The sequence below is a fragment of the Cottoperca gobio genome, chromosome 5 (assembly GCF_900634415.1).
Source record: "Cottoperca gobio chromosome 5, fCotGob3.1, whole genome shotgun sequence".
Classification (NCBI taxonomy): Eukaryota; Metazoa; Chordata; class Actinopteri; order Perciformes; family Bovichtidae; genus Cottoperca; species Cottoperca gobio.
In genome coordinates, this window is record NC_041359.1 from 6,682,613 (window position 1) to 6,704,322 (window position 21,710).

The window sequence follows — 21,710 nt, forward strand, 5'->3', positions numbered from 1 at the left end:
GGGTGGGGAGCAGCGGCTGCTTTTGGACGGTGACCTGATAGCAGAAGCCCGGGTCGATCAGCACCATGGCGTCGGTCAGGTTGGACTGTTTAGAGCACTGGATGAGCTGCAGCTGCGGGCCCTCGACCATGATGGCGTACCATAGGATTGGCATTGCAGAGGAGCGCAAAGAGTGGAGCAGTTTCATTAGCTGGTTCTCTATGTCCGCACCACCCCCAGATTGAATTTCAGCAAAACTGAAGATCTGTGTGATCTGCAGACGGCAACAGAGGGAAAATAAATGCACATTTGCATTATAATATTATATAAATACGAAATGAGTTAGCATTTTTGCACTTCTGGTTCCCTCGTCTCACAATGAAAGCTTTTCTTTTAAAAGGGTTTTTCGGTTGGACGTCTGAAATAAGGTCCAGAGGTCAAGATTCCTGAAATGAAAAGTACTAAATTCTCAATCATAATATCCAAGTTGAATTCCGCAGTTTATCCACGTCTCCCAGTTTAGTTGGGCATTTTGAATAGTTATCGATCCATTTCTTGACCTAGTAATTTTTCTATGTACTATTAATTACAAAATGTACTGTTTTAATTTTTTGCTTTGAAAAAAGAGATAGAAGTAAGCTACCGGGTTGTAACTGATGATGTTATTGTTAATTAAATGTCCAATATAAAACATTGAAGCTGCGTTTTAATCAAACTCCCAATTGATTATTATTAATCATTAATTCTGTTTTTTTTTCCACGTTAATTTTATAACCCGATAGCTTTCAAAAATACGTCATTTATTAAGTCATAATTTCAATTACATACGGAAAGGAAGTGTTCACATTACTTAAATAGAGTGATAGATCATCAGCAAATAAAGTTTGTATTGCTTCTTGCCAATTGTAATTCCACATGCAAACAGGGAGGCGATGAGGAGCCTCCTCGAGCTGAACCTCTAGTTAAGAAAAAGGGTGCTGAAAGATTTCCATTTGTATAACTTTAGGTGATTTGTAAATAGTTTTTACCATATTAATACATTTCACCAGAAAGTCATAAACCTCGAGCACTTTATACAGATCAGAGCATTGAAGTCGGTCAAAGGCTTTTTCTGCAGCAACCGCCATTAGTGTTAAATCCTTCTTATACTTCTTTGCATACTGTATTAAAGATAAGCAGGTTCTAGTATTGGTTTTTAAGCCTGTGTTGTGCAGATCCAGATTGATTGTGATGGATAATATTTGGTAAGATGTGTGCTAGTCTGTTATTTATGGTTTTAGTATTTGTCTTTTTTATCACAGTGGATTGAACTAATGGGTCTGAAATCAGAAGGACTATCACAAACTCTGCCTGGCTTCGGTATTACGGAAACGGTTGCTCGGTACATTGTTTGAGGAAGCGTATGATTTTTCAGGAAGAATTTACAGCTTCAATAAAAAGAGGATTTATGCTCGACTAAAATCTGGAATAAAACTCCATTGAAATGTCTTCGATTCATGGAGCTTTTTTCAAAAGACAATTTATTAATAGCAGATTTAATTTCTGGTAAAGTTCCTGTTAAGTTCTTCTTTTGTCCACTGATAAGCATTCCTATTTAAGTGATTGATTTAAAAATAGGAGTTAGAGGGTTTTCTTTCTTTTATTTATGATGTATATAGGTTCTCATAAAATTATTTAAATTCTTCATTAATTATCTTTTTTCTATATCTAATGTTTTATTTTTTAAGAGATATAGGTAGTCTCTTTAGACTTTCAATTCAATTCCTGTAACTCGGTTAACGTTCTACTCTTGACTTCTTCTGAAAGCACGTGTCCATACAACAAAACAGCCATTTAAAGGCAACATACAATTTGAGTGTTCCCCTCAATTTATTTATTTCTTATTTTCAAAACATTCAGTATTCAATAAAAATTTTCTGTTCATTCTCCAGAACATATGAAACGATGTATTTTGTTTCGGGGACATGATGCATGTAAGAATGTCATGAAGAGATATCATAATGGTTCCCAGGGCGATGCTAACTTCTGGGTTGGCCTACAGAAGTACATCATTCCATTCAGACAACTAATATGTATCAGCAGGACACTTACCAATGGCAACTCCTCCTCCTCCTCCTCCTCCTCTTCTTCTTCTTCTTCTTCTTCCTCTTCCTCCTCTTCCTCTTCATCCTCGTCATCATCTTCTTCGTCTTCTTCAACATGCTTTTGACCATGTCTGCCAGCGTATGATTTCTCTGCATCCCATCTGCTTGGCTGGTCCTGGATTGATAAGGGGTGAACTCATGAGCTCAAACATGAACAACAACTGCAGACAGTGAAAACTCAATCAGGAATTCATGTACAATACAAAATGTCAAATCATATCGAGCCTACGCTGAACGCAAATTGAATTCCAGCCGCATCAAATTAGCTTTTAACTTCAGAGGAACATACACCCATAATATTTACCCAATGTTACGACATTATACGTATAAACTGGAGAACTGCTTTGTTTAGCAGTATAAACTTACACTCTGCAGTTTATTAGTTACAGCTTTCAAAAATACAGTTGAAAAAGTATTAATGTGGATACGACCATGACAACTTCAGGAGCAATAAAATGGAAAACTGATAGTTAAAAGGGTCCAATAAGAAAATGTGTTACCATAGGCAACGCTCAAAACACAGTGACTGAAAGCCACGACATTGAGGAAAGGTTACGAAGCATCAGATATTTTCATCTGATCAGATGACTAGCTAAACATGTGACAAGGACATCCTTTATAAGGAGATCACGTTAACTTTAGTGGGTGGCCTGGTGCCAAGTAGTTAAGACACATACCGTGTAATTTCAAAATCCCCAGTTTGATTCCGTCTGCTTTCGTTGCATGTCAAACCCCTCTCTCTTTCTCTCTTCGTGATCCCTGCCTCTATCTACACTGTCAAACTGTGCCCCCCCCAAAATCAACACATGTACTGTCAACATTGACATGGAGGACAGGGGGAGAAGGACCACTCACTCTTGAGACAAGACAACAGATAAACACAAGCACACTCGTTGTATAAAGGATTCATCAACCCCCAACACAGAGGTACAGACTGCAATTACCATGCACTGGTAAAAAACATGGTCAAACAGACCAGAGAGTTGGAACCAGGCCTGGATTCATCACACTGAGCCACAGGCCTAAGAACAGCATGACAACAGAAACATAAGGAAATGGCCAAGGGGCCAGAAGCGTTTGTGAAGGAAAGTGTAAACAGGCCATGATGACAGTCATACAACAGTCGTGCAGCAAGAATTTGGACACCATCAGCCTGAAAAGTGCGATTATCTGCCAACGAGCTGTCGGACTTCTCAAGCACAAAGGCTCCCGACTTTAAAACATAAAACGACCAATTACAAAATGCAACACATTTCCGTCTGATGGAGAGGAGAAAAAAAAGTGCATTTTTACAAAAACAAAAAAAGGAAGCAAGAATGTAGACATACTAGTTCTGAACTGTTGTGGTTGCTGATGTGAGGAACTCTGTCAGGAAGACCGTTCAGCTGCCCGAAATCCAAATGATTCAACTGCAGAAAGACAAAGTTAAGTTGACATTTGGTTAGATAAGCGAGGTGAGGTGACAAAAACCATGTAGATATTTAATCTATTTTCAAACCTGCATAGATGTTTGGTGGTTGCTCATATTCAGTTCATATGACCTCATATTACCACTGGCAGGATCAAGGTTCCAGTTTATCTACGGCAGTGAAACATAAGTAAGAAGAAACTACCAATTCTTCCTTAAAGGGATAGTTCGGATTTGTAGTGGGGTTGTAAGAGGTACTTATCCAGAGTCAGTGTATAGATGCCGGTCAACACGCCCCCAGTTTGGAGAAACAGACAGGAGTACCAGCACGGAAGCTAAGCAATGTACTGCTGTGGACGGGGGCAGCAGCAAAACCTGTTTTAGTCCCGTAAAAAAGGCCCACCTAAAGAAATCAGTTCAAGTGTACGCTTTATTTAGAATATTTTCACTGCTTCACCTTGCCCTCAGACGGCCCTTTCTGACGGAGAAATGAAGCCATTATCTATGCTCTCTTAAAAGCCACCAGACTCCATTGACAAAAAACGTAAGTTTATCTCGCAGAACACGGACGTTGCTGGTCTGCCGCTGCCTTAATCGGTTAATTTGTTAGTGTTATTATGTGACTTTGGTGAATCTGAACTAACCCTTTAGAACAGCAAAGTCACACAACACAAACAAACTAACGTTTTGCTACTGCCCCCGTCCACAGCAGTATACTGCTTCGCTTCTGTGCCCGTACTCCTGTCTGTTTCTCCAAACTGGGGGCGAGCTACTGTAGGTAGTACATTATGGACGGGGGCATACGAAACGATAAAAATATTTTACCACCAAAAGGCATTGGGAACTCACTGCTTGTAAGTTACTGTCATCATCTTCATTGTCTGTGAAGTCCATGCCAGGATGTGGTCCTTTGTTTTTCTTTAAACCTGACTTTCGACTGTATGTGTAGTGAGGTCGAGGCCTGCCCGGCATCATTGAACTTTCTGGCCCAAAGTCACTTTGTCCCATCTGGAAAGGCAGCAAGTGTCTCTGCCAAATTTTGCACAGAGATATTTAAAAAAAACAACACTATTACATAATTGCTGCAAAAAAACAACAAATTCTTTCAAAATTGGTAGGGTCTTACCATTGCCTGTCTCCGACACTGACGTAGTCGACACTTCTGCCTCTTCTTGTTGCTGCCTCCAAACTTGGGTTTGTCTACACAGAAGTCGCATGTGCCGCAGTCTTTCCTGCAGAGACAGGCTTTACATTCCCCACAGGACCGCCGCTTCCGCTTCTTATGCCACTGAAGGCAAGTCAAGTGTGTAATAAAGAAAGAGAGATTTTTTTTAATTCAATTATTTCAACACTGCCAGTGGCGAAATTAATGGTGACAACAGATGACTTATAGGAAATCTCTTTTGACAAACCTCACACAAAAACACATAAATGTGTTTCTATACACATGTTTTTATCTGAATTTTCAATTTGAGTGGAAAAAGTCAAAATATCACAAAAAGGTTTTTATGCTTACTGAGGTGGTATGTTATGGATAACATAAATATGAGACTAAGTGCAATGGAAACAGCCTTAATAAAATAAATCATGACATAAATGAAGCATGTGACTCAAACTAAAGTGTCACTGAAGACGAACACATCAGAGGTGAGTGCAGAGATGAGGAGTCTGTGACCGTACACAATTTTTTGGTCGTCAATTAATACAGGAAACAATAAAAATTGTAAATTTCCATCACATGGTTTTTTAAAATCTTTTGCGGTTGTCCTGGCACTCTTTTTAAATCACAGTAGTGGATTGAAACAAGCATTCATTTCCATTTTGTTTGGCCGATTGTCTGGAAATTTGGTTAAGATTTGCGCTACATTTTACCCCGCAGGTATACCACGTCTGTGAGTCAATAAAACCAGCCCAATACCAGAACTCAAATATGTGCATGTCAAACCAAATTCACTGACGCACAAAACAACCTGTTGCTTCGTCTTTCCACCTTCTCTTCCCTTTCCCTTTTCTCTCGTCTTCCCTGCCTGGCAACATGATACGTCTTCACTTCATATACATTTACTGTAGTTAATGCAATACCTTTTTTCAACTGATACACCTTACCCTGATAATTGAGAACATTTTTAATAATATACTCACAAACGAGTAGCTCTGCCTGTCACACTTCTTGTCTTGCTTTCAACAACATCAGGCTCTGGTCGGCATGGTAAACATTTTGTCTGCACTGACTGGCTGCTACGAACGCCTTGAAAAACACTGCTTGTGTGATCAATTTATGTCTGTATGACAGTGGGTTAAAAAAAACAACTCACATCATCGTCATCGTCAGTGGACATGTCATCGTCATCATCAACGTCCACATTGACTGAGAAGTTCTCTGTGTCGCTGCTCTTCAGACTCGGGTGCTGTGTGAATAAAACATTAGTAAGATTGGAGAATAGGGGTATAATATACAGCAATAATATTGAGTATAATAAATGATGCGGTTTCGTATTACAAAAGATTACCTGTGAGTCTGTAACTTCACTCTGTAAAATAAAAAAGGTTGTTGTTAGAGCTTAAAATGAATTCATTGAATCATTCAGTGTCAAAGACCCAGTGCATAATTACACTGTTATTACACACAGATCAAATTAAAGTTATTACACAGATCAAATTAAGTACATCAGTATACAGGCATTTGTGTTCCACGTGTAATTCAACAAGAACTCATGGCTTTCGAGCACAGCACGTGGAGATGTTTGACCCAACAACAATCCCAGTGAACATTTAGTACATTTTAGTGGATTATATAATCTTTTATCACCTGGAAACTCATGCAGTCATCAAACGTCTCAGGAATGTCAGTATAAGGCCTTTGTGGCAGGAAGCCTCCACTTCCAGGGCCCTGGTGAAACATACACAAAACAAAGTGTGAATGCAAAAGTAACATAACAAAGAATAAGGATCAAAACAATCAAACTGTTGGGCGCCCGGCAGCTAACCTTGCGAATAGGACATATACATTTGCGTTTCCGGCATAAGCGTTTCCTGGACTCTGGGCTTTGCAGTCCATGCTTGCAGTTGGCACACTGCCCACAGTTCACTGTGTTGTGGCATCCCACACACTGTCCACAAGGAATCCACTACCGTTAGCATGAACAAAAATAAAAAAGCAGGTTTGTTTATTCATAAATATCCAGGTCTCATTTGCATTTGTTTGCACATTTTCACCAGCATCCTCATTCTGGAAGTTGTCTTCTTAGAGTTGAAGAACTTTCAGCCCTTTTCTCCATGTCAGATGAAAAAAAACTTTCACTTTCACACTGCCAAAAGTGATTAAATGTCCAGTCAATTTCAGCAACGCAACTCCCTCATATAAACATAACATTCACATAATGTGTCAACTGTGAATCTATACTGTGTCATTGGAACGTTCCCAATGGGCACATGCCAAAGTTTCAGCTCGTTAAAGAGTTCATTCACACAACTGGTTGACATACGATGCTTTACCTTTCTGAAGCGAACCATCGGGTGTTCTTTTGTCTTTGAGGCCGCTGTAATTAAAAAGAAGTAAACATTGCAAGATGAGTAACCCCACTAGTTATTTTCCTCAGAATCATGACATTGCACTCATATACTGACATACCCCAACAGGTAGGACAGCAGGGCCTCTTCCTTTGTTTGTCATACCATGTGCCTGTGAAGGAAATTCCACATCTGGAACAGACCCTGCAGGGAAACATGATAATACTCAGTCCATCTGCATATATCAACAACTCCCCACAAACAGACCAGACCCCTTTATGAACTTAAATGATTGACAAATGAACAATTAATAATGGACTAACAGTGTGTTGTCCTCTGACCCAATCATCCTGAGCGGGAGTGCTCTGGATGATGAGGGAAGGGGAAGTTTAATTTTATCTTCCGCTGGTGGATCCTCAAAGTGAGAGCCTTGGGTTGGAGTTCTTATTGTACTGTGCAAGGAGAAAGTTGTCTCTTGGGATTGGACGGTTTTGGGTGCCAGAATGGGGGTGAGCCTGTGGTGGGAGTCTGGAGTGTCGGCCCCCTCTCCTCTCTCCATCAAGCTGGATTCTGAGGAAGAACGCTCGCGAATCTTTCTCTAATGGAAAAGAAAGAGAGGAAAACTTAACAGCAAGACTCACACATCTTAAATGTTTTAGGTTTGAAGTGATGAAGAGGCCAATACCTTCACTCGGTTGCGAACCCTTGTAGGTGGGGCTACGCCTTCGTAGAACTTTCCTGACTTGTAATCAAAGGTTGACAAGTCAAGATGTCCCTCAAGCACTGAAGTCAGCTCTACTCGGCTTCTCACGCGATCACCCCGCGGACTGCAAAGGAAAATAAAAACAATTACAACTACAAAGAGCACTTCAACTACAACATCCTGATGTCACATGCTTCTGTTTCTATAATAACCTTTTTGGTTTTTAATTGATTAGGCCTGAAAATAACAATTAGTTTAATTATTGATTTATCTGCTGACTATTCTTTGGATTATCAATTTTTTAGTCTATAAAATTTAAAATAAAAAAACACCCAGCATCCACCCAGCACCCAGTGTCACCCAGGGCTCTGGGTGACACTGGGATGGATGTTTTTTTATTTTAAATTTTGGACTGATGGACTGTGAATTTGATTATTGTGTCCAAACAGTTCAAAACCCAAAGATATAAGATATTTAAACTCCAATCACATAAACGAGAAAGAGCAGCAATTTCTCACATCTGAGACGCTTATACCAGCTAACAGGGTTATTTAGACTCTAAAATGTATAAGTGTTATAAATGTATCCTTACTGGTAAATGTATTGGGGTTTTTAGTCACATTGCAATTACACAAAGTTATGTGACTGACCTCAAACTACAAAGAGTAAAGGAGTGGCACAAAAAAAAAAAAAATTATTATTAAAAAATAATAAAATCTCAACACTACAAAGTAAATATATGATGAGTTATGTTCTGACCCATGAATTGAAAACAACGGTACATTGGGATTTGTTTTTACTTTTCTACCAGAAAGTATTTACCTCAGGTAATACACATCTTTCTGTCCAATGCTAGAACCTGAGCGGCGAACAACTTCTTTGCGTTTCCAACCCTCTCCAAGTAACGGCCAGTCATCCCATCCTTCATCAGGATGCGATCGCTTACGACGGGGAAGCTGAAACCTGAATTTGAAAAGAGGAAACGGGAATTATACATGTTAGAAATCTTTATACCACATGGGGAAAACAGAATGCACGTGAAGCCATCCAAGAAAATGTAAATATGCCACGCTATGTATACATATTGTAATATATATATATATATATATATATATATATATATATATATATATATATATATATAATATAAATAAAATAAATATAAATATAAATATATATATATATATTTATATAATCCAAAGACAATGCTGCTCATTATTAGACAACAGTACACAATATAAGGGAGAACCTACTGATAAACCTTTTGCCGGATCTTCTCGCTGCCCGCCACGCTCACACTCCTTTCACTTTCTCCTGCTAGGCTTTCCCCATCTTCATAATCATCATCCTCAAGCGGCTCAAACCAGTCAACAGGAGGCTCCCCAACAGTGGCCTTAGCATCCTCCTTTGCTTCTCCTGGAGTTTCCTTTACAGGATCTGAGCTAGGCTTTTCCTCTGTTGTTTTGAGACTGTCTAAGGGTGCCAGAGCCTCTTGTGCTGGTGCTGCCTTGGGGGTGTTTTCTGCTTCGCTGCTGATCCTCTCTGTGCTTTGTCCCACATCTTTTTTCACTGGCTCTGTGCCAGGGACCAGGGTCTCAACTGGTTCCTCGTTCATTGTTGCACCCGTTCAGGCTACAACGGTCAAAATTGTATTCCTGTAGACAAATAAAGATATCCTCTACAGTCGATCTGGCATCCCATTTAAAGAGGTGTATTTTCACATTGTCCGTGAATGTAGCCTCATGACCTTCGCCACTAGGGTTTGGACAGGCACCGTAAGGATGGTTGACAGCTTCTCAGTTTTTCATGACAGCTCCTGGAAAAAAGACGATGCTCTTAGAAACTTTAAACACGCCGTATGTGCAGTAACTTGCAGTATGTAACGTTAACATGGCTCTGTGGTTATCTTTACTGTAGTGTAATGTTAGCTAAAACAACAAGCTGCTCTGACATCTGTTTTCTAATCGATGGCAATGACTTAACGAACATACATTCACGTATAGTTAGCAGACCATGTGCCATGCAAATAACTAAAGAAATGAAATTCAACTTGTGTCACAATCTAGTAGACGTTAGCGTTCATAAATATAGCCAACATTGTGTAGCTTCCGCGTAACCATGGTTAACTAGCTAGCACTGGGTAGTAGCAATACTACCCAGCGACACAAAGCTAACCTCAACGGCTAAATGTGCTTATATATGAATACGTAGTTAACCGACATACTACCAGCAGCTGTAGTAACGTTAGAAACAATGAAAGTAACAGCGTTAACGTTAGCCACTGTTAGTTAGCTACAGCGTCCCTCCATGGTTCCTGTGCCAATGTGCTGAAATTGTTCCTGAGTTAAGAGCAGTGTATCGCTACCAGTTTGCAAATGCTTGCAGTTAGTAGGGCCAACAAAACACACACACCTTTAGGGTAATATTCCCAAGATGCCTGAGACTCCAGGCACCACTTTACGACGTAGAGCTAACGTAGTTAGCTTCCATGTATCCAGAGCTAGCGGAAGCGGTTGATGGACCAAAGAAGGCTTCGACACCAAAGATGCAAACCTGTATGGCCCATGGATGTTCTGGTAGATCTGACCCCGCCTACAGAGAGGTCTATCAACACAGCATAGAAAACAATACTTTACATTAACAAGTACAGTTTCTCAATTGCTTTTCAATCTAAGAGATTAAAAAATTTAATCCACACGGTAACTTCAATTAGCTACCATAATGTATTATATGGACTCAGTTTAAATGTCTCTGTGATTGAAAATGACTACAGCCAGGCCTTTGTATAAAGGTTTATGTATTAGCTATGCTTTAGCATCTGCTAGCAACATAGTATCCCCAATATACAACCACTCAACGAGACATACCGATTTTGATTCGTTAATAACTCATTACAAACATCGCTCATTTACATGTTGTGAGGAGAGAAGGGTAAAATGAAGCTTGCGCACAAAAGTACGACCTGACCAATCAACAGGCGGAAGGGAGGGACTTATCTCACGCTGCATTCATGCTCTTTAAATAGCACGCTTCATCTTCGTCATTTCACTTTCCCGGGTCATTAGAAAGAGATGTGACCGCTGGGAGCGTTGTGTTGATAGATAATCTTGGGGTTGTCTTGACAGTGGAGTTGATACAGCACGCAAAGCTTTGAAATTATTCAAAATAACGTTTAATATCATATAGTTTAGACCTTTAATAAAACACTGTAGCGTCTACTTTCAATTCAGGCCTAATCATACGCTCTCCCGCAACCAAATTAAGCAGTTTTTGGTCTGAAAACCTTAAAGGCAACACTGCTTGTTACAAAGACAAATTTAACTTTTTAATAAAAATAGGTTGTCTTACAATAATAGTTTGCTGTTGAAAGAATTACGGCAAGAAACAAATATGATATACTAAGGTTTGCCTTTGTAAAATGTAAACATTGTGAGGTAATGCTAAATTCAAGTGTCATATTAACACTGTTACAGAAAGTTTTTATAACAGGGGGTTGTTACGTTCCCTACTAGTCTTGGGCTGGTGCGGAAGCAACAAGCAATTAAATAACCCGGGCGAAGAAAGTGAGAACGAGGCTACCGATTTGTAAAAGGAAAGAGCATTTAATTAATTTACAGGTAAAACTAAAGTATCTCCACACATGCACAATTTTGCTCCACAGCTCCGTAGAGGACCGACACCCAAGCTCACACACTGAGCAGGCGGAGAAACGAGACAGAGAGTGGTATTGGTCCCAGCCTTTTATGAATTGCCGGCACCTGAGAGAGCTGCACCTGGGGAGAGCCAAGCAGAGGGAGAGAGAGAGAGAGAAACACACACACACCACAGCACGTAACAGGGGTATTGAAGGTAATACTATTTTTTTGGATATGCAAACCCCTTTTAAAAGCCACCGAAGAATAGAAAGAAATTGTGTTTATTTATATAATCAATATACTACCGATATGGAGTCATTTTAATGATGGAAAACATATTACTCATGATCAGAAAGCAAGTAAACTTATGGTCAATCACTCATATACATATGCAACCATTTCCCCCCCTTTAAAAACGGCAGTGATTGTTCTGGTGTACTGTACTCTTCTTCATGGTAGTCAAGGATGGACCAATACAACTAGGCTTCTGTCAGTTTAAATCACATATAAAAGTACAGTCTCAGTTTAGTTGCATTTTAAGCAAAGTTGTAATAGTCATAATAACCACAGAGTCCTGTGTGCATCGTGTGTAGAAAGGCCAATAGAAATAATCAAACCAATAGCAGATAAGTCACAGTGTTTATTCTGGGCATACCAAAAACAGCTGTTTTCAATCAGCAGCAGTTCATCTACCACAGTCAGGAAAAATATATATCCATTTACCTCTTACAGTTAATTATGATACAAAGATTTTAAAATAATTATCTAGTTAGAAAATCAATTTTCGTCCAAATGGTAGTCATTGTTTAAATCCTTAACACTCAAATCTCGCATTACGTACAGTGATCCGAGAACAGACCGGGGCGACTACCTATCCTTGTTGCTACGGAGATCGGTCGTGACAGGGTCGTGCTGAATAGTTTGGTGCAACATCAGAGCGAGCAGACCAGCTCTGTTGGTCATTGCAGTCCTGACATTACGCTCCTGTTCAAAGAGCTCGTCCAACTTGTACCACTGTGGACGAGAAAAAAAACATACAAACATAATTATCACTTCCCTCATTGTGGCCAAGAGGCATTTGTTGGTGTGATTTTAAGTGCGAGATATCAACAGAAACTCTTCCTGTATCTGATCTGGGACTTCCAGTTGAAAACATGAAGAATGTCCAATAAATATCACAAGTCCTGTCTGTTAAAAGCAAACGCAACAGTTATGATGTTTGACTTACCACCCTGACTCGCTCCAAGTCCACCTCTGCTCTCCTGAGCTTTTCCCAGTTGTAATGTTTGTTGCATTTTCTTTTGCCGACCCTGCAGTAATCTCCAGTCAGCTCAAACACATTCTTCACCAGAGGACACCCACACACCTCATCCACTGGGATCTAGTCACCAAACAAAAGGAAAAACACCTTTACACGAGTTTTAGACCAAGTAAGCAGTTTAGAAAAGTGTCTGAGGAGTTTCCACTGACCTTAGGATCTCTGGAATGTTCTGGACATAAAACCTGAAGCCTCTTACAATACGTTTTGCTTTGGGGATTGTACACGTCACAGAAGAGTCTGGTTGCTCTGTGGGAACAAAGTAAGGTTAGTAAAGCAACTGAATCAGGTAAAGATGCTTTACACTTTGAGAGAATATATTTTTCTTACCCTTCTATCCTTGTAGGGTACATGGAACCAAAGGAAGTCTGACTCTCATACTGTGAAGAGAATCATTAGGGAGAGAAATGTCACAAGTAGCCCATATGCTTTTTACTCGTTTATATTTGACGCTTAGAGGCAGCAACAGGAATTCTAAATATAATCACCTTTGCGTAACATCTCTCCATATGTCTCAGCGCCACTTTTGGATTGATGGGATGACTACAAGACACACAGAAAATCTGCAGGTCTGTGTCCTCGCTGTCATTTTCATTAATCTGCATACAGAACCAAAAGCATTTTTATCAGAAAGTGTTACCTCTGCTCCTTTTCAGCAGCCTTAAATAAACAAAGAAAGACCCAGACTTTGACCCAGGGGGAACTATCACAATAAAGAAGTTACTCCACCCATAAAGTTTGAGAAAATATGGGGTAAATTCTTCCAAATCGTTAAGAGGATACATATACCACTTATTGCTGATTAAAGCAATTTTGGTGGTTTGGAGGGGTATCAATACTGTTTGTTTTGGCGTGGGTGCTGCTGTACGGAACATTACGGACATGTTTACTGACTTGTTACCCTTTTTCTCAGTCTTTGTAAGCCGTTTCTGTGTTAAGCAATATGTCAATCGTTCATTTTTATAGGGAATATAAACTCTTTTACTTTTTCTAAACGCTCTGATTGTATGATCATGTAAAACCCCATAAACCAAGTTAAGAAGAACAAAAGCCAGAACACGCTGTATAGCTGCATGAACAAGCAGGCAGGCTGCTGTAACCTCACCTCCTCGTCCTGGAGAACCGCCTGCTGCTTGGCCTTGGTGATGATGCCTTCCAGCTCGTGGAAGCGTCGCTCCATCTCTGTGAGGCGCAGCCGGGCGTTCTGCTGATCCCGACGGATGCGCTCCAGCTGCTTCTTGCCGTGCTCCTCGGCGATGCAGGGACTCTGCTGCCACTGCTGGATACGCTGAGGGAGGATCTCATAGATACGGCTGTGGGACAAAAAGGGCACAGATTAATGCAACCATTTAGTCAGCTGAGATGACAAGCCTCAGAAACACTTCATGGACAGGGGCACGACGCTTTACATAGTAAACCAGATCACTTTACCAGCATTTAATTCTTCTAGCACTAGGTGGAGCAATAGTACCGTCAGTTGAATACAAACAGGGGATATAGAAGCAAACTACTTTTGACCATGCTGATTATACTAAACAGAGGGAGTTACAATTCTATAGACTTCTTTAATTGAGAAAATACTCCAATGCAGAAAGTAAATTAAACTTCTATTTTATATATATATATATATATATATATATATATATATATATATATATATATATATATATATATATAAAATAAATAAATAATAATAAATATAAATTATTAAATATTATATTTATTATTATTTTTTAAATGTATGAAGGGGACCTTCATACATTAAGTTGGTTTGATTTTCACTATAAAGGGAGTTTACTAAAGAAAGACGTGTGATGTAATAACTGTGATGCAATAACTAAATGGAAGGTTAAGTGATTTCTAGTATGTTTAAGTGCCATTTTAAGAGTTTCAAGTATATTTTGATGATTATCCCAAGATAATATCGTAAATCGCAATTATTTGTGACATGTAATTTGCAAATCGTCCCACGCCTATCTGGAATAAAATATCTTTCCTAAAATTATGCATTAATGCATGAATGGTGAAAGTAAGAGTTCTTACTTGGCGGCTAACTTCATGCCACAGTCCTCAGAGCAGTATTTGGAGTTGGCTTTTGCTGCCTCCACGCAGCTCGGCCCCAGACACTGACGCTGTCCGGTGTTATCCCGGAGGTCGCCCTTCTCACTGGATCGGGTTCTGTCTTTGTGTTTCTGTTTCTGTTTGTGTCGTCGGGACTCCTTCTGGATAATTTTAAAAAGGAAGGGGATGTTTTATATGTGCTACTTCCATTTGCCATGTTAACGCCTGGCGGCACAATCTTTCCGTGAGGAAACTTACTTTCTTATCAAACTTCTTTTCTCGTCTCTTGACGTGCTTCACCTTCACAGCTTTCTTACGCATGACGGGACTGAAAGGCGGTTCATCATCTTCATCACTATTCCATCCCTGGGTGAGAGGAGAGCAAAAAAAAAATGACTCAACATAAAGTTTGCCATCAAATGTTTTAGCTGCTGATGAGTGCATCTAGAAGGTGTCTATGCAACAAGATGGTGTCAAATAATCTGCTACCATGCTATTGTTCATCCCCGCTGCCTTGTACTGCTGGTAGAGATCCGCCTCACTGTCGTAGTCCTCGGAGTATCGCCTCCTTCTGTGGTAGGAATTCTCCCTCCTTTCTTGCAAAGACAATTCCTCATCCTTCACACGCAGCATTTTCTGTGCAAAAGAAGCCGCAGCATGTTGCACCTTTCTTAACGTAGCCACAAGGGAGTGCATAAATGCATTAGCTAATCACTTCAGTAGTTTACAAAAAATATATCTTTTAGGCTTTTTAAGTCTCATTTAAAAAATATTTTATGTTTTACCACTGCAAGATACTATACAAATGATGCATTATTATTATTATTACTACAGAATAACATTAGGAGTGTCACTGGATCAGATATAGGATGAGTTATAGGCTACATTGAGTTTTGAGTTATATTCAGTATTTCACACAGGAATTATAATTATTTCTTTAAATACTCCAGCGTAACCTTTTGCACAATGTTGCACTTTAAATTTCACTTTGACCAATCAAAAAAGCTGCTAAAACTCCTGTGTGTGAAGAAGTTTAAAAAAAAAGAAGCAGCAGTATTGCATAACTGAGTCATGTTGTGGGCTCAGTATTTCTTCCTTTAGGAGAGAGAGTACAATATTTGTTTAAATTTGAGCATGATTTTTTTTTTTTTTTAAATGGCTAGGTTAAGCAAAGTGCATCCATACAAATGTCTTATTAACATCTTAGTTGTTTAAGAGGAACACAAACAGTATCGGCAGTTTATTTACAGTATTTACATTTTAGTAAAGGATCTTTGTAGGAACTTACATTTACAAGTTAAATCTACAACGTTCAATACATTTCAACATGTCAGTCAAATAAAGATGAAAATGTAAAAACTAAAAGCTTAACAAATGTTAAATTCTACACTTTCGGTGGCATAATCTTATTTGAGAACAAAACGGAAACACATTGACTTACCCTGGCTCGGACCTCACATTGCCTAAACCTGCACTTCTGTCTGATTTTGTTGGGGCCTCCAAACTTCTTCATGTCCTTGCAGAAGTCACACTGAGCGCAGTCCTCAGTCCTTCTGCAGGGCTCACATTCCCCACACATTCGGACTGAACGCTTCACCTGAGGAAAATCAAACAATGGACAATAAGAGCCATTGTGTCCTAAGAAATGGACATCGTTTCACATCCTGCATAATGCTTGAAAAGTCAGGTAAAGTGATATTTTCTATCATATTCATTTCAAAATGATGTTATGAGTTTAAAACTTCTGTGCAAAACTATAAAATAGAGGAGGATGAAAGACAGTCCAATTGACGGCTGACCAATATGGAAAAAAACAAACTGATATTATAGAATTATTCCATCAGCAACGTAACTGGCCACCTTTGACTGACTCACTGCAAGTAGCTTCTGCATCGTAATGTCTACATGTTCGACTTTAAATTTGGAAGATCCTATTTTTTGTGATGCTCTTCAGACATTGCAGTCAAAAAAGTTAAAAATTTAGTTCAGAAATCCCACTTACTTTAGATCCTCGCCGCCTTTCACTCTTATAGTCAGGAGTACTCGGGGTGCTGTACTGTCTATCAGATTCTCTGTCAAACTCAACTTCCTTCTCTCGGTTTTTCTTTGATCTATACTTTATTTCCAGAGAGGAGTTTTTATCTAATAACAGGGAGAAAAATTATGTTTTGTTTATTCCGGTCATGTGATATATTAAGCATGGCATTCTTAACGTGCTGTGATAAAAGAAGATTTTTCTTTTCATCACCTTTGCATCTCATGCAATACCATTCCCGGATTGCCTTCGCCTTCTTCTCAGTGATGTTGATGCAGTGGCCATGGAACCACTCATTACAGTTATCACATCCACTGTCAGTGGGATAAAAAAAGAATGTATAAGCCTTGTTGCATCCATATATGCAGTCATGATTGAAACAACAGCATTGGTGTTGTGAACTTACATCATGAAGCAGTTGATGTCTGGTTTCCGGCAGATACAGTACAGTGGTGCATTCTCCCCGTCCATACTGCTGCTCTCAGGCCCTGGAGCATGCTCAATGTCAGACAATTCACTGTCCTGAAAAGTACAATATGCATCACAAACCAACAACTGGTAAAATTATACACAACCCCATCCATAAGTGATCGCTGAGCTGCAGGTGATGATTATTCTAAAAAAGGAGAGCAGAAGGCGTTATATGCGTTTTCAATAATAAAACAATAATTTCTAAAGTAGCAAAGCATTTCACTTTGAAGAGTAGCTCTGCTGTGATACAGTATTACTGATCAGTAACTGAGAAATGGTGCCTACCTTGGTCACTGCATGAATTCCCCCACCATACCAGTTCAACAGTATGAGTACATTAATCTCTAATAAAACGAAACAATTCTTCCTGTTGATTTCACAACTAATTATACTCTGAACTCTCCTGATCCCATATATTTATTAAAATATAAACATGTTTATTACACTGTAAGGAACAATGCATGGTGTCTAACATTTGTAACCAAGCTTAAGGAGAAGATTTGTTATAGCTAACGTCATTAACGTACACAATACTTGCTACGACTCAGTTAGCGCTACAGTGTTATTTAGCTAACTTTAGCTCGTGAAGTTTATCATCATTACATTGTAATCTCTAGCTAGACAGAAAACTAGAGGTGTTGAAATGCGGACACTGTTCAAAACATAAAAGAGTTGGTCAGCTAGTTAGCACCCACGGTAAAAGGCAAACAAGTAATATTAATAACTTGTTTGTTTACACAAAATGACACCTACTGTACGCTGTGTTGTTTACTTAGCTTGTAACGTTGCAGTTAGCATCAGCTAGCTAAAATGTCAGTTAACGTTTGCCAGCTAACTAGCTTACTTTGCTGTACCACATAAACACTAAGTTGTCAAAACTAACTTGAGTTTAGTCAACACTGTGACGTTATTTTTAGGCATCAACACGATTTATATTTAAACCATATAAGCTACCTTAAATTGGATCACAACATGCTCCTGTGGGGTGTAAACTTACGGCCGTGTAACCTATTCCTCGCCAAATTGAATTAGCTAACTTTCCAAAAATGTAGTTTCATTGTATACTTACCATTATGTGAGATCTGTAAACGTTACACTCTTTGGTCGTCCAGCTAATATGAATAAAAAAGGCAACAGATACAACACCAAAACAGTAACGTATTAGCTCGATAGCTAGCGTTCAGTTAAGGTTTACACGGATATAGCATCGCTCACAATCGGCTGAACTCGTTACTACTCGTAAAATACATAAATCTCATTGGTCAAGTGTTCTTCTTCTCTGGTGAGAAATTAGCATCCAACGGTACACTATTGCCACCTGTTGGATTTGTTAAGAAATGCGAATCTAAAAGGAGGAAAATACAGCAGACACACCATTCAAATCACTACTATATATGTCATTACTTTGAATGTCCTATTGTCAGTATGTAGAATATTATTGAAGTAGAATATATAATAATATTGTTGTTACTAATGTTACTAATACTTGTTTACTTTAGATACTACGATCACCAACAATATTGAAAGAGTAATAAATGTGCAGGAGAAAAATACATGTATATAAATAAGCAATAGTAATACACCATTCTTGTTCTTGTTTTCACACACACACACACACACACACAGAGAGAGAGAGAGAGAGAGAGAGAGAGAGAGAGAGAGAGAGAGAGAGAGAGAGAGAGAGAGAGAGAGAGAGAGAGAGAGGCTGTGAAAGAGTCTGTGTGATGCAGTTGCTCCCCAGCTGACAGGTCACTATGGGATGCGCCTGTGATTAATACTGCATGCTGGATCGCCTACTTCTCAAATATGTCATGAAAAGTGAGTACAATATGTTTCTTACAAAATTCTTATCATATGGACACCAATAATGAGATAATAAAGCTTTGTGGGTTTAATACATGACAGTAATGAATCATATCAGATGCATTAAAAACACAATGCTCAGTATTTAATGGCTGTTATCGATTCCAATGTAAATATTTATTTATTTATTCAATTTGACACATTATACCCTTTTACACCCTTTGTATCAGCCTCTAACTGATTACTGCATACCAAAAAGTATTGGATAAAATACTTCATAGCTGACCTAAAGGTGTTTTCCTCTGTTTTATCTGCAAATTTGAGAGAGAAAAAAACCATGTCAATATCTCACTTGAGGTAGGTCTAAGTGTTAGTTGAATACATAAATTATTAATGGAAAAAATAACAATATCTCACATTCTCATATAGCTGTCAGGATATTCCTGTGCTGCCTCTCATAGTTATACATTTTCCAAAATGGTGATTAATAATAGATTAACCTCTGCCATTTCTAAGATGTCCACTCATCACTAGCAGCTATGAAACCTCAGCTACAGATCTGACTCTGGGTCTGTGGAATTTATAGAGAATAATGAGGTTTTATGAGGTAAAAAGACGAAAAACACAAAAACAGCTGGTATAAATAAAAAGTAGTGAAATAAAAATGGTAAAAGCTACATTATTTGAGAAAAATATCCCAAAAACAGATGATCTCATAGTGAACTGAAATGATAGTTTTTAGTCATGGAAAATAAATGTTATAGTTTTCTCTCAGATTAACAGGTTAGTTGGTTGTCTTTCATTTTCATAGCGTGAAGCAGGTGACAATGGAGGCCAAACTGGATTCTACAGCTATGAATGAAAAGAAGTGTGACGGAAGTGACGACAAACCAAAGATTCACGACTTACTAACCATCGCTTCAAAGTTGCCCATCACACCTGACAACTCTATAGCAGGTCGGACAGGTATGTTATCAGGTATGTTATCAGATTTGACAACTCTCCTTAGAGAACTAAATCCTGATCTTTGCAATAACTTAATATGGTTTCAAACAAATAAGTTGTCATGAAATGTCAAAAGGTCTAACATCATGTCATTTAATGGAAATAAAAAATAAGACAGTAAGCAAATCAAACTCCATATTGATAATTAAAAATAATCCAAGTTTCATCAACATGTTTCTTTATTTCTCTGATCGATGATAAACTCTCTTGGAGAAATCAGGTTGAGGTTTTGTACACAATACATGTCTCTTCACATTCTATTATATTTATATATTATATTAAATCTGTCCATATTTAACACATTGTATGGGAAATAACTTTTCAAGTTTATCTGAACAAAATATTGCAGCTACAGAATCAATTTATTAGATTACCAATTTATCCCAAGGCTGTTATGCAAAGTGCACTGCAAAGTTTTAGATATTCATTTGTTAACTACACACAATTCCGTAATTACCCACCGAGACAGGCTAAGAGTCTTCATCTTATTTGTATAAAATATATTCAGTGTTCTATCTAATTTCATGGAGTTATCTTGTGAAATGAAAATGTACATTTAATTGCTTCCTCCGTGTCATCTTCTGTGTGTAATCAGAGAAAAAAAGAGGAACTGTTCATACTATTAGTTACAGTATTACAATAATATGGTCATTACTCCTGTTTTTCTGCATTTATTGTTAGATCTATACTCCGCTTATTTTATTTGTAGATTTTTTATGAGTGTGAAATAAAATAATTTATGAATTGCAGTTGTTTAAAAAAGCAGAACTTTCTTTTCTCACAGGATCTTTGTCAGAAGTTCCCGCTTTTTCAGAGCAGATCTCCTCCGAGGACACGGAATCATCTTCAACTGACGTCTCTGTGAATGTATTCCCAAAAGTAAAAGGTACCTTAATCTACGTACTATGAACTATGTAGTAACAGCTAGTTCATTGTAAAGCAGTTTTCATGAAGATTTGTTCATTTTTTTATGTCTGGTGCAAAAAACAACTTGCATAATAACCCAAAAGGTGCAAAGACCAGAGCAGTATCCATCTGTAGCTCTGTGGAGCAGCCAAAGCCTCTGTGCGCCCTGCTGCCATCCTCCATGGAGGCCTGCACCGTCTATGAAGTACGTCAGTCATTCACATCCATCAGCAGGAGCCAAGAAAGCCTCAAAACCCCTACGACAGTCCACACTGAGCCAGACGACGACAGTAAGGACACAACACTTTTGGTGAACTCCTTCTTGATCTCCTCTTTCTTACATGCTTTTTCCTCAAATTGATACGTTCTTCTCTCACTTTTTTCTTTCTTCACCCACCCACCCCCGAGACCTTTGTGCTGCGATCCTTTTGTCCTGCCTCTTCTGTCACCCGCTGGACTGTTTGCTGGCCGTGATGAGAGGGTGCAACGCGTGCCTTTGGTCGCTGTGCTCATCCCTGTGCGGGTGCGAGCCCAGCACCCTGCAGCCCCTCCTGGACGTCACCCACAGCTGCGACCTCTGCGGGTGTCTTTGTGTTCGCTGCTTCCTGTGCGACTGTGCCGCCTACGACATCTGCCTCCAGGCCACAGAGTGCCTGGACCTCGCTATGGAGATCTCTCAAATGCTTTACCACTAAATGCAGCCTGCCAGGAAATAACCACATCCACACATGA

The 21,710-nt window shown here is 39.0% G+C and overlaps 3 protein-coding genes across 10 annotated transcripts in view; 1 reads left to right on the top strand and 2 right to left on the bottom strand.

Annotated features, from left to right (window-relative positions):
• The window catches only part of mbd1b (methyl-CpG binding domain protein 1b), a 12,996-nt gene extending 2,635 nt beyond the window's left edge, over positions 1-10,361 (bottom strand). The window contains exons 1-17 of one of the 7 annotated variants that reach the window (XM_029432204.1): positions 10,157-10,361; positions 8,998-9,560; positions 8,567-8,707; positions 7,727-7,868; positions 7,365-7,639; positions 7,163-7,245; positions 7,027-7,070; positions 6,519-6,659; positions 6,341-6,421; positions 6,042-6,062; positions 5,847-5,939; positions 4,658-4,819; positions 4,381-4,539; positions 3,622-3,702; positions 3,452-3,532; positions 2,071-2,238; positions 1-253 (exon numbers count right to left, since the gene is read on the bottom strand). The exon at positions 1-253 is cut by the window's left edge and continues 2,635 nt beyond it. In XM_029432204.1, the coding sequence (XP_029288064.1) occupies positions 1-253; positions 2,071-2,238; positions 3,452-3,532; positions 3,622-3,702; positions 4,381-4,539; positions 4,658-4,819; positions 5,847-5,939; positions 6,042-6,062; positions 6,341-6,421; positions 6,519-6,659; positions 7,027-7,070; positions 7,163-7,245; positions 7,365-7,639; positions 7,727-7,868; positions 8,567-8,707; positions 8,998-9,359 (2,287 nt within the window). In that variant the 5' untranslated portion in view covers positions 9,360-9,560; positions 10,157-10,361. Of the gene's footprint in view, positions 254-2,070; positions 2,239-3,451; positions 3,533-3,621; positions 3,703-4,380; positions 4,561-4,657; positions 4,820-5,846; positions 5,940-6,041; positions 6,063-6,340; positions 6,422-6,518; positions 6,660-7,026; positions 7,071-7,162; positions 7,246-7,364; positions 7,640-7,726; positions 7,869-8,566; positions 8,708-8,997; positions 9,561-10,156 lie in introns of all 7 variants that reach the window. The other 6 variants (XM_029432203.1, XM_029432205.1, XM_029432202.1 and 3 more) reach the window with 6 other exon arrangements.
• A 1,638-nt stretch (positions 10,362-11,999) lies between these two features.
• cxxc1b (CXXC finger protein 1b) lies at positions 12,000-18,494 on the bottom strand. Of its 2 annotated transcripts, none has more exons than XM_029432714.1 (14): positions 18,334-18,494; positions 17,200-17,315; positions 17,007-17,107; positions 16,761-16,900; positions 16,200-16,355; positions 15,248-15,394; positions 15,017-15,124; positions 14,741-14,919; positions 13,803-14,010; positions 13,186-13,296; positions 13,028-13,077; positions 12,850-12,946; positions 12,608-12,760; positions 12,000-12,393 (listed from the first exon to the last, which is right to left on the bottom strand). In XM_029432714.1, the coding sequence occupies exons 1-14, from the start codon at positions 18,334-18,336 to the stop codon at positions 12,247-12,249; spliced, it is 1,716 nt and encodes a 571-aa protein (XP_029288574.1). In that variant the 5' UTR covers positions 18,337-18,494; the 3' UTR covers positions 12,000-12,246. The 2 variants fall into 2 exon arrangements, with proteins under 2 accessions (XP_029288574.1, XP_029288573.1); XM_029432713.1 differs by having other exon boundaries at positions 15,248-15,424.
• Positions 18,495-19,894: 1,400 nt separating this feature from the next.
• Positions 19,895-21,673, top strand: LOC115008882 (uncharacterized). Its single transcript, XM_029432754.1, has 4 exons — positions 19,895-20,045; positions 20,857-20,958; positions 21,083-21,268; positions 21,387-21,673. The coding sequence occupies exons 1-4, from the start codon at positions 19,895-19,897 to the stop codon at positions 21,671-21,673; spliced, it is 726 nt and encodes a 241-aa protein (XP_029288614.1).
• Positions 21,674-21,710: the final 37 nt, after the last annotated feature.

Coding starts and splice junctions, on each gene's coding strand:
- LOC115008882 (XM_029432754.1), top strand. CDS start 19,895: ATGGAGGCCAAACTGGATTCTACAGCTATGAATGAAAAGAAGTGTGAC. Junction 20,046..20,856: donor TCGGACAGGTATGTTATCAG/GTATGTTATCAG, acceptor CTTTTCTCACAG/GATCTTTGTCAGAAGTTCCC. Junction 21,269..21,386: donor CACTGAGCCAGACGACGACA/GTAAGGACACAA, acceptor CCCACCCCCGAG/ACCTTTGTGCTGCGATCCTT.
- cxxc1b (XM_029432713.1), bottom strand. Junction 15,125..15,247: donor CGGGGATGAACAATAGCATG/GTAGCAGATTAT, acceptor CCTCTCACCCAG/GGATGGAATAGTGATGAAGA. Junction 13,297..13,802: donor CGGTTCTCCAGGACGAGGAG/GTGAGGTTACAG, acceptor TTCTGTATGCAG/ATTAATGAAAATGACAGCGA.